Source organism: Vulpes vulpes, chromosome X (assembly GCF_048418805.1).
Source record: "Vulpes vulpes isolate BD-2025 chromosome X, VulVul3, whole genome shotgun sequence".
NCBI lineage: Eukaryota > Metazoa > Chordata > Mammalia > Carnivora > Canidae > Vulpes > Vulpes vulpes.
The window spans coordinates 76948495-76960894 of NC_132796.1; the positions used below are offsets into that span (position 1 = coordinate 76948495).

Genomic DNA, 12400 nt, shown 5'->3' on the forward strand with positions numbered 1-12400 from the left:
GAGCGTTGCTGGATAAAGTATTCTTGGTTGCATGTTCTTCTCATTTAGGACCCTGAATATATCCTGCCAGCCCTTTCTGGCCTGCCAGGTCTCTGTGGAGAGGTCTGCTGTTTCCCTAATATTACTCCCCATGAAAGTCAGGGATTTCTTGTCTCTTGCTGCTTTAAGGATCTTCTCTTTATCTTTGGAATTTGCAAGCTTCACTATTAAATGTCGAGGTGTTGAACGGTTTTTATTCATTTTAGGGGGGGATCTCTCTGTTTCCTGGATCTGAATGCCTGTTTCCCTTCCCAGATTAGGAAAGTTTTCAGCTATGATTTGTTCAAATACATATTCTGGCCCTCTGGCCCTTTCAGCGCCCTCGGGGATCCCAGTTAAAGGTAGGTTTTTCTTCCTCAGGCTGTTGTTTATTTCCCTTAATCTGTCTTCATGGAATTTTAATTGTCCATCTCTTTTTTCGTCAGTTTCCCTCTTGCCATCAACTTGTCTTCTATGTCACTCACTCGGTCTTCTACTTGTTAACCCTCATCATTAGGACTTCTAGTTTGGATTGCATCTCAATTGATTTTTAATTTCTGCCTGATTAGATCTAAATTCTGCAGTCATGAAGTCTCTTGAGTCCTTTATGCTTCTTTCTAGAGCCACCAGTAGCTGTATAGTGCTTCTGAATTGGCTTTCTGACATTGAATTGTAATCCAGATTTTGTAACTCTGTGGAGAGAGGACTGTTTCTGATTCTTTCTTTTGAGGTGAGGTTTTCCTTCTAGTCATTTTGCTCAGTGCATAGTGGCCAAAAACAAGTTGTATTGGGAAAAGAAGAAAAAGAGGAGAGAAAGAAGGAAAGAAAAGAGAAGAAAAAAGAAAAAAGAAAGAAAAAAAGGAAAAAAGAGAAGGAAAAGAGAAAGAAAAAGAAAGGGGGAAAAACGGGTGGGGGAAGCAATCAGAAATCAAAAAAAACAAACAAACAAACAAACACGGGGGAGTGTCTTCTGTTTCTGTATACTTTAAGTCCCTTGACTTCCCCTGGAACTTGTCCGTCTAGCTTGTCTTCTGGGGGAGGGGCCTGTTGTGCTGATTTTCAGGTGTTAGCACTTGGGGGAGCTGCTCTATTCCCTTGCCTGGTGCAGGGGTTAGTGGGGGTTGTTTACCCCGTGAGGCCCCAGGAGGAACAACCACAGTGGCGGCCACACCTCTGGAAACCTGGATTCAGCTCCCACTGTAACTACAGAGCTCTCAGTCTGCAGGGCCTCGAGGCTCCGGGGTGGGGCCGCTGATCTGCTCAGCTTGGGGCAGGAGCGTCCTTGCTTTCCTGGGCCCTCTCGGCCTCTGCCTGTCCCCGGGGGAGGCCGGATCCTGGGCTGTGTCCCCGCGCCCAGTACTCCCGGGCCTGCGCTGTTGGATTCGCTCTCCCGCTGCGCAGCCGCCTCCGCGGAGCCGGAGCCGTGCAGCCCCCTCCGCACGGAGCCTCTTCCTCTGCCGGAGCCGCGGCCGCGCAGCCCCCCTCTGCGCAGCGCTGCCGCCCGAGCCCCTCCGAGCCGCTCCTGGGTCCCGCCGTGCACGCTCCAGCCCTTTTTAGGGAGCTTGGCGCACTCTCCTGAGCGCTTAGGTGCCTGTTAGTGTCCCAGGGAGCCCGAGGGTATCCCCGCCCTCCTGGGTCCTGCTCTAACTCCCTGCGATCCCCTTTCCGCCCGGAAGGTTGGTGCAGCTCCTGCTTCTCCAGGACGGGGCTTTCCTGTCCTGGGGACACTCGCCCCGGCCTTAGCCCGGCTCCTCGTGGGGCCCCTCCCCCTTGGATGCCTTTTGTTTCTTTATTTCTTTTTCCCCTGTCTTCCTACCTGGATAGAAGCGCGAACTCTTCTCACTGTAGCGTTTCCGCTGTTCTCTCTTTAAATCTCAGGCCGAATTCGTAGATTTTCAGGATGATTTGAAGGTTATCTAGGTAATTTGGTGGGGACAGGTGATTTGGAGACCCTACTCTTCCGCCATCTTGCCCCTCCCTCCAAGTTGATATTTAATAGAGTTAAATACTTCCTTTTGTGGAGTACTCCTTATTAAAAGAACATTAAATCTGCAATAGTATTTAGGGTGCCTGGGTGGCTCAGTTGTATAAGCACTGGATTCCGGGTTTTGGCTCAGGTCATGATCTCAGGGTGGTGAGATCAAAACCTGTGTGTGCCTCTGCACTGAGCCAGAGTCTGCTTGGGATTCTTTCCTTCTTCCTCTCCCTCCCCATCTGCCTCTCTTCCTGTTCGCTTGCTTGCTTGCTCTTTCCTTCAAATAAATAAATAAAAATATTTTTAAAAGAATCTATTGCAGTATTTGAATTAGGTTATAAATGCATATTTGTTCATAATTTGTATATGTTTTCCTTGAATTTTTAGTGCATTACTTTAAGAAGCTAAACCTATATATTCTGTAAATGTACTTACTGAATCAAAGTAAATTCTGAATGGATCCAGTTAGTTTTTTCATTCAAGTGTCTTTTTATAACTCTTGGTTATCTTTTTTCCATCTTTTGTAGAATTCCTGTACCTCAACCAGAAACTTCTGCACAGACAAAAGGAAATAAACCAGACATGCCAAGCATTTTCCAACGTATGTTACTTTGATGATTATTATTTATGAAATTTTTATGGAACATTATTATATACAGATTACTCTTTGATTTTATTCTACATTTTTCTGCCATGCCTGTCTCTAGCATGATATAAGTACTTTAAATAGATATATAGCTATGTGTAATATTTTTATAATAATTTAATACATTAAATTTAATATATTTAATATATGCTTTGAAGAGAAAGCAAATGCAGATGAAGAAAGAATTAGTACATTTGGAAGATAGATACAAAGGAAATCACACCAGAGACAGGTAAAGAGGTTGGAAAAGTAAAAAAGGAGTTGGGAGACTTCTTGGTGGATAATGTGAGAAGGGGACTATCTAATAAAAGTTCCAGGAGGACAGACTAGAGATAATCAGGAAGAAGCAATATTTGAGGAGGTACATTTTCAAAATTAAGGGTATACATGAATCATTAGATTGAAGGATCAGAAAGAATCCTAAGCAGAAAAATTAAATAAACCTATATGCAGACCTATCATAGTGAACCTGCACAGCATCACAGATACTAAATATCTAAAAGCTGCCAGGAAAAAAAATGCCTATTTATTTACAAAAGAAATATAATTAGACTAGAAGATTTCTTGTCAGCACCAATAGATGCCTTAAATAATGGAATAATGTCTTCAAAATGCTGAAAGAAAATATTTTCCAACATAGAATTCTGCGTTTAAATGAACTTTGAGGATAAAATAAATATATTTTTAGATATTCAGAGACTGTGAGTTATTATTCATATTGTCTCAATGAGTGAGTTACTAAAGATTTTTTAAAGAAGCAAAATGAAACCCAAAAGAAGTATCAAAATACAAGAAGAAATGGTGAGCAAAGAAGTAGGTAAAATATTGGTAAATATAAATAAAAACAGGCAGTACAAATTAATAGCCATGATAAATAATTTCGTGGGATTTGAAATAAAGTAAAACTAAAATACTACTTAAAATAAGATGATCAGGGGATACCTGAGTGGCTCAGTAGGTTAAGCATCTGGCTTTAGCTGACATCATGATCTGGGAACCCTGGGATCAGGCCCCTCATCTGGCTCCCTGCTCAGCGGAGATCCTCCTTCTCCCTGCAGCAACCCCCTGCTTGTTTGTTCTCTCTCTCTCTCTCTCATAAATAAATAAATAAATAAATAAATAAATAGATAAATAAATAAATAAATAAAATCTTTAAGAAAAATAAAATAAGATGGGTGGGAAGATGAGAAAGCGTTCTTAGGTAATTGTATCTTTATGGAAGAAGGTAGTGGTTGATGAACTATAGGCTTTGTAAATTCAAATATCAAAATTAACATTTTAAGGGCATTCTAAAAGAATAGGTATAGAGTGTATAACTTTCAAAGCAGCACAGAGAAAAGGAAAATTGTGAAAATGTTATCAGAACAGTAGAAGGTAGAAAAAATGGAAGAGGGGATCCCTGGGTGGGTGACTCAGCGGTTTACCCCTTGCCTTCAACCTGGGGCATGATCCTGGAGTCCCAGGATTGACTCCCACATCAGGTACCCTGCATGGAGCCTGCTTCTCCCTCTTCCTGTGTCTCTGCCTCTCTCTCTCTGTGTCTCTCATGAATAAATAAAATCTTTTTTAAAATGTAAGAAAGGAAATAAAAAGCATGATTAAAAAAATACAACTGAAATGATTCTAAATACATCAATAATTTCAATGAATGCAATGTTAAACTCAGGTATCAGTTTTAAAATTAATATAGTTGTATGCTACTTATAAGAGACACACTTAAGCAAATTTATATTGAAAGGTTGAAAATAATGGAATAGCAAAAAGTATACCTGACATACTAAAGAAAAGGTGGTAGAGCAATATATATTTTTTAAAGCTTTATTTTTTTATTCATGAGAGACACAGAGGGAGAGGCAGAGACATAGGCAGAGGGAGAAGTAGGCTCTTCACAGGAGCCCAATGTGGAACTCGATCCCGGACCCCGGGATCATGACCTGAGACAAAGGCAGCCACCCAACTGCTGAGCCACCGAGGCATCCCAGAAGAGGTGGTATAGCAATATTAATATGAGATAAAGTATAATGCAAAACTATAAGTAAAGATAAAGAAAACAGTATAGAATGATTAAAATTACACTCCATCCAGAAGATAATAATAACCAGGAATGTATACAACGAATAATATAACCTCAAAATGTAAATAACCCTGTAGATTTAAAAGGAGCAATTGACAAATTTATAGTCATAGAACACTCCTTTCTTAAAGTAACAGAACAAGGAGACAAAAAGTTATTAAATAGTCAGGCATACATATATTGATGAAAACCAGTAATTTAAAAAACAATCTTAAAAGAAACCAAAAGGAAAAGTTAAAAAAGACCTATTATATAGAGGAACAAAGACAAGTACAACAGATTTCTCTTCAGAAAGTGTATTATCCAAAAGACAATGAAAAGACCTATAAATCTAGAGTTCTATACACAGTAAACATCTTTTGAAAATAGACAAAATAGGGACGCCTGGGTGGCTCAGTGGTTGAGCGTCTGCCTTTGGCTCAGAATGTGATCCCGGGGGTCTGGGATCAAGTTCCACATCGGGCTCCTTGCAGGGAGCCTGCTTCTCCTTCTGCCTGTATCTCTTATGAATAAATAAATAAAATTTTAAAAAGAAAGAAAATAGACAAAATATAGATCAAAACAGAAGCTGAGAGAATTCACCTCCACCAAACCTGCACAATGAAAGATAATAAAGGAAGCTCTTCAGGCAGAAAAATAATAATATATGGAAATTTAGATCTAAATAAAGGAAAGTAAATCACCAGAAATAGTAAATGAATGGGCAAAATAAAATATATTTTCCCTAGTTTAATCTCTGTTAAATGAAAAATAATAACAAACTTTGTGGTTTATACAGAAGTAAAATGTATGACAACAAGAGCACAAAAACAAGAGAGGATATGGAGGTATACCATTACAAAGTTCTTACACTATATGCACGAAGTGGCATAACATCACTTGGATGGAGACTACAATAAATTAAAATTATATATTATAAATCCTGTAGCAACCACTAAAAAAAGCATAGCTAATAAGTCATGAGGTAAATGGAATTATTTTTTTAAATAGTCATTTACAAGAGAAGGCAGGATAAGAGAAAAAGGGATATAAAGAACAAATGAGTCAAATAGAAAAAATAACAAAATAACAAATTTAAGCCCTATCCTATTGTTAATTACATTAGAGTAAATAGTATGAACACTCCAATAAAAAAAGCAGAGATTATCATATTGGATGAAAAAGTAAGACCCAGCTATATACCACCTAAGAGAGACCCACTTTAGGGGTGTGTGGGTGGTTCAGTTAGTTAAGCATCTGCCTTCAGCTTAGGTTTTGATCCTGCAGTCCTGGGATCCAGCCCCAAGTTGGGCTCCCTGCTCAGCAAGAAGCCTGGTTCTCCCTCTCCCTCTGCTCCTCTCACACCCCTCTCCTGCTCATTTTCTCCCCCTGCCCCCCTCTTTTTTTCTCTCTCAAATAATAAATAAAATATTTTAAAAATAATAAAAGAAACTCACTTTAAATTTAAAGAGACAATATAAAAAGATGGAAAATATGCAGTATGTAAAAAAAAAAGCTGGAGCAGCTATACTTATATCATCACAGTAGATTTAAGAGCAGGGAATAAAGAAGAAAATTGCATTCTTTACAGTTGTTTAAGAAAACATGCCAACCCTAAACGTGTAGGCACCTCACAGTAAAGCTTCAAAGTGCATGAAAACTGATACATTGAGAGAAGAAACAGACAAATTCATGACTTCAGCATCCTTTCTCAGCAATTGATAGGAAAAACTAGACAGTAAATCAGTAAGAATATAGAATACATTAACAGTATCAACCAACGTGACCTAATTGATATTTATAAAACATTCTACCTAACAATGGCAGAATACATATTCTTTTCAGTATACATAGAATATTTATCAAGATAAACCACAGTGTGTCCATAAAACACATCTCAATAAGTTTAAAAGCATCTGATGGAGAAAAGGAAACTCAAATAGATGGAAGGAAATTCTGTATGTCATCAATTCCAGGATATCCGTTTTTGCATATTTTAACATATCTACAATTGGGATGCATGTTCCAAAATGAATTATACGTCATGATTTCACTGGTAAATTTTTTTTTTCCTTAGTGGCACATGAAATAATGGTGTGTTTTACAATTTGCAGCATTTTTTTATTTTGTTTTATTTTTAAAGATATTTTTAAAGATTTTATTTATTTATTCATGAGACAGAGAGAGAGAGAGAGAGAATGGCGGAGACACAGGCAGAGGGAGAATCAGGCTCCATGCAGGGAGCCTGACTTGGGACTCGATCGTGGGATTCCAGGATCACGCCCTGGGCGGAAGGCAGGCGCTAAACCGCTGTGCCACTGGGGCTGCCCTATTTACCACTTATTTTAATCAAAATCTGAGAATATCTATACTTCAAGTCCTATTAAGAGAGTAGTATTTCTTAATCTTAATTCTACTCCTACATACCTGGCAAGCAGGACACATTCCTTGTCATTGGTTCTGGTGTAGCAATAAGTCTCCCTTAGAAAGGTAAGGGACACTGAAGGTTTTATTTTTAAGAAACTCCACCTAATGTGGGGCTTGAACTCACAACTCCAAGATCTAGTCGCATGCTCTCCTAACTGAGCCAGCCAGGTGCCCCTACAGGATTTTAGATTCAATAAAATATGAGAATAAAATTAAAAACAAATTAATGAAATAAAAAAGAGAATAGTGGAATCTAAAGTTGGTTCTTTTAAAAGATTTACACAATAGAGAATCCTCTAGCAATACTGACCAAGAATAAAAAAGACTACACATAAACAGTTGTAGAAATAAAAAGAGCATAAAACTTATAATAACCATTTTAAAACTACAAGAGAGTATTATAATTTAATTTGTACACATTTCAAAAACATCCAAAGCCAAATCACTTACTGTTCTTAGATACATATATAGGAATCTACTCTGGAATGGGAAGTTATGTAGCTAATTAATATTAGTTGTCTCTAGGGAAGGAAGGAAGAAAATAGGACCAGGAAGAGTAAAAAAAAGATCTAAACCTCATCTTCAGTGTTCTATGTTTCATTCTTTTATTCATATTTTATATGAAGCATCCTGATATGAGCAAACCAAATGCAAATAACTCATGAGGCAATGGGAAAAATTTGAACAAAATTTTGATAATATTTTAAAATTATTATTAATAATGTATTACATCATGCTTATTTTCTTGTTTTAATTAGTCCTTATCTTTTAAATATACACACTGAATTATTTATAAGTGAAATTATATCTCAAATATTGGCTTTAAAATAGAGCAGTAGAGTTAAGAGTAACATAGTATATACATGAAAGAAGATTGGCCATGTGGTGATAAATGTTAAAACTGGGTGATAGATTCATGGCAGTTTATTGACTCTCCTATTTACTTTTGATGTTTTAAAACTTCCATGATAGGGGATCCCTGGGTGGCGCAGCGGTTTAGCACCTGCCTTTGGCCCAGGGCACGATCCTGGAGACCCGGGATCGAATCCCACGTCAGGCTCCCGGTGTATGGAGCCTGCTTCTCCCTCTGCCTGTGTCTCTGCCTCTCTCTCTCTCTCTCTCTCTCTCTGTGCGACTATCATAAAAAAAAATAAAAATAAAGATTTAAAAAAAAATAAAACTTCCATGTTAAAAAATTTTAAAACATGAAAATATTTGAAGCAAAGATGATGAAATATAAGTCTGAAAATGTGTGATTCTAGGGGTTGGATATACTGGTATTTACTATGGTATTCTATGTATTTTTCCAATTTTTCTATCTAAAGAAAGTAAAAGGTAAGTTTAAAACACCATAGTGTACAGATAATACCTGAACTAATTCTTAAAAGTTGAATAGAGTTTTGTCAAATTAACCAAGTATCTATAAACTTACAACAGTTTTAGCACAGGTACAGAGATAGATATTTCATGGAAATCTCAAGGAACCACCAACTGTTGATGTATTACTAGAGTATAAAGTGTAAGGCAAAGACCTAGGACATCCCCTCTTTGTCTTTTTCACTGTTAGTACACAGTAGTTTCCTTATTCCCAGTCCCTAGCTGTGGTCACACAGAACATACTAGTTTTCATTTTGTGCCTGCTTGTGCAGAGCTCAAATGTAAAAAATTTGTATGTCCTGAGGAGTACTAAATCATACACCATGAATGTAATTTTGACCGTAACTGCTTTGGCTACCATTTTAAATCTAGTTCTTAAAAAAGCATGAACTAGTTTTTATTCATTAATTCTGAATAGAATATGGTTTTTAATATAAGTGAATTTGAGGTTTTTAGTTCCAGTAATAGAAATGGAATAAGATCTATTGGTATATATTGTAATAGTTTAAAAAAAAAAGACAACTAGACAGTGAAAGTTGATACTGTATTGATTTAACAGGAATCCTGTGTACAATTTAAAATATTTTAAAATGTCACTGTGAATTTACTATTGTCTTTTTGTAATCCTTTAACAAAGAATTTCCCCTAAGCATGTAGCTACTAATAGTATTGATAGTCTTAAGAACTAATTTAGAAGATTGACATTCTAAGCAAGTTAAAGTGCTTAGGAAACTTGTAGAATAAGATTGAGGAAACAGCTAGCACAAATGAGAGATCAGATTTTAATGATCAACTGCTGTAATGATCTTCATTTTGGTATTATTCTAGATCATTGCTGCTCCTATGGTCTGAGGACCAGTATGTAGTTGGCATCACTAGGCATCTTGTTAAAAATGTAGAATTTCAGAGCCTCTTTCGATCTATTGAATCATAGTCTGCTTTTTAACAAGATTGTCAAGTGATTTTTATGCACGTTAAAGTTTGAGAAGAGAGTATCAAAGTACAAATTACCTAATATTTAGAATTCTCAGTATCTCACAATCCTAGATCAAGTATGTTAGGTACTAAATATCGTAATCTTCATTGTTTTTAACAGCCAATGAATTTTTTAATAGTGTTCATGATACTTAGATCCTTAATCCTAGATCAAATATCTTAGGTACTAAATATCGTAATCTTCATTGTTTTTAACAGCCAATGAATATTTTAATAGTGTCCATGATACTTATTAGATCCTTTAATTCTAAATTTTTAATGATTTTCATTTATTTTTACAATAAAATGTAACATTTTATATTTTTCTTAACTATAAATGGAATCAGCTACAGATGCCTACAATTTTAATGAAAAGGGTACCACCCTTTTATACAATGCAGAACAAATCTGCATGTGTATATTCTTTTAAAAACTCTGAAGGCTTACTTAGTGGAGTGGATCTGAATTTTTGCTTCAAATAATTTGTAACAGTTGATTTTCTGGGATGCAAAGCTATGTTAACAGTAAAATTATTTTATAGTACCTTTGATACTGTTTCAAGTGAGGATTATACATTTGAAAATTTTTATAGCAATTATTAATATTGGATAATGCTAATCCCTTTACTCTCTTCCCATTCATCTTTCCATATTGAGTTGAAGTCATGTTTGTAGGTTGTTTTCTTATGAAAATCCTAGATGTAGCCATTTGGTCGCAGATCTCCTACATATCCAGAATAATACCCTCTACCACAAGAAGAATTCTGCCCCAGAATGGGTCCTTACACCCCATACTTCGAAGGATCTGAACAGAAATTGTAGTTCCATTCCACAGTTTACCCAACCTCTTACTCTTCAAATACCCAACTACTGGGATATTCTAGTGAAGCTGGGCCCCAGCATTTGCCTTTGGAATGAAGTAGGGAGAGAAACAAAGTAGAATTTTCAAGAGGATCCAGGACAGTTGAGCACCCTGGAATCCCTTGTAACCACCATGGAACTTTTTAAGGCAGCTCTGTAGACTTGAGGGGTAGAAATCCTCAGTCCTTAAATGATGACAATTTGTTTTGAAAAAGCAATATTTCATGGCCATTTTCAATTATGAATCAACTGCTTAGCAAACATTACTTACATAAAAACAAGTTGAATTAAAGGGAAATATATTTTTTAACCAAAATAGATAAAAAAAAACGATCTCAGTTTTAAGGGATTATGCCTATTTTGGAAGAAAAAATTAAAATGTTAAAACTTTTACATTTAAATTATAAGAGAAAAAATCTACTCTGAAACATAATTTTAAACAAATATTTAAAATAAGGCTGTTTAACATTTGAGTCTATAGGCACAATAAATTTACACTTTATTAAAGGGAAGCACATCAAGGAATCTATATGGTAAATAATGTGACTGAAAAAATGTTTTTTAAAAAGCCATTTAAAAGAAGGATAATAATTTGATGGGTATATAAATTAAGCATTGTAGATAGAAATTAATGTAAAATAGTATCAACCCAACCTTTGGATGAAAAGTAAAAACTCACTATTTCTTTAATTAGCATGAATTTATACTTTTAGATTAGTTGCTTAGTAAAATTATACTCAGTGCTTTGAGTTATTCACATTTATGTTTAATTTTGCTAAATTATTTATCAGAACATAAATATGTTGTCTTCTGTACTTTGTAACTTGTGCATATCTAAAGAGACTAGCAGTGAACATTTTGAAAGATGTTTTTGTGTGTTTTTTTTTTATAGTAGAGTTCTAGAGTACTTGTGTCTTGATATGAAGTTTCTATTAGTAAACTCAAGATCTTATTTTGCATACCTTCGCTTCCTCTAATGTGGAGTTTTCTGTGTACCTCTTCTAATCATATAGTGATACTAATCTTTTCATAGTAAATATACTTGTTTCTAATTGTATTCCTAGAGTTTGCATTCCTGAAGAATAAACTATGACTTTGCAAAAAAAAAAAAGTGTAAGGCAGGGAGTAGTATAATGGCTAAAGAAATGTTGAAGATCAATGTTAACAGAGGACCTAGTATGCCATATGAAGAAACTTGAACTTTATTCTCTAGACATTAAGGAAGAGATTTTTTGGAAGACATTAAGCAGTGGTGTGGCATAATTTGATTTGCATTTTATTTTTTTTTAAATTAATTTTTATTGGTGTTCAATTTACCAACATACAGAAAAACACCCAGTGCTCATCCCGTCAAGTGTCTGCCTCAGTGCCCGTCATTTTAATAGTTTACTCTGATGGCTATGTGGGGGACAGGTTTAAGTAAAACTACTCTAGGGATGCCTGGGTGGCTCAGTGGTTGAGCGTCTGCCTCCAGCTCAGGGGGTGATCCTGGGGTCCTGGGATAGAGTACTGCATCGGGTTCCCCACAGAGAGCCTGCTTCTCCCTTTACCTATGTCTCTGCCTCTCTCTCTGTGAGTCTCTCATGAATAAATAAATAAGTTCTTTAAAAAAAAGAAAACAACTCTAGAGTCAAAGACACCAATAAATGATAAAGGCCAGGAATAGAGCAGTGGTCATAAAAAGAGTAGAAGAAGAGATGAGAGAAAAACTTGAAAATACAATCAGCCATATCTAGGTATTGATTAAAACTGAGTAGGGCAGTAAGAAGAGTCAAGGATGCCTCATTTACCTACTCTTTATCTTAATTTAATGGATTCAGTATTCCAGTTGGGCAGTTGTGTTAGTTTGCCAGAGCTGCCATAAAATGCCACAAACTGGGTGGCTTAAACAAAAGAAATTTGGTTTTATTTCACAGGTCTGAAAGCTACAAGTAGAAGATCAAGATATTAGCAGGTTTGGGTTATCCTGAGGCCTCACACTATGGCTTTCAGATGACCGGTTTTTTGTGCTGTGTTCTCACTTGGTTGTCTGTATGTACACATCCCTGGTATCTCTGTATATCCAAATT

General features: G+C 36.2%; 1 protein-coding gene across 5 annotated transcripts in view; it reads left to right on the forward strand.

The window, feature by feature from the left end:
* The window catches only part of RADX (RPA1 related single stranded DNA binding protein, X-linked), a 264805-nt gene that overhangs the window by 205139 nt on the left and 47266 nt on the right, over positions 1–12400 (forward strand). For all 5 annotated transcript variants that reach the window (XM_072743305.1, XM_072743303.1, XM_072743304.1 and 2 more), the window contains one exon: positions 2521–2594. In XM_072743305.1, the coding sequence (XP_072599406.1) occupies positions 2521–2594 (74 nt within the window). The remainder of the gene's footprint in view (positions 1–2520; positions 2595–12400) is intronic.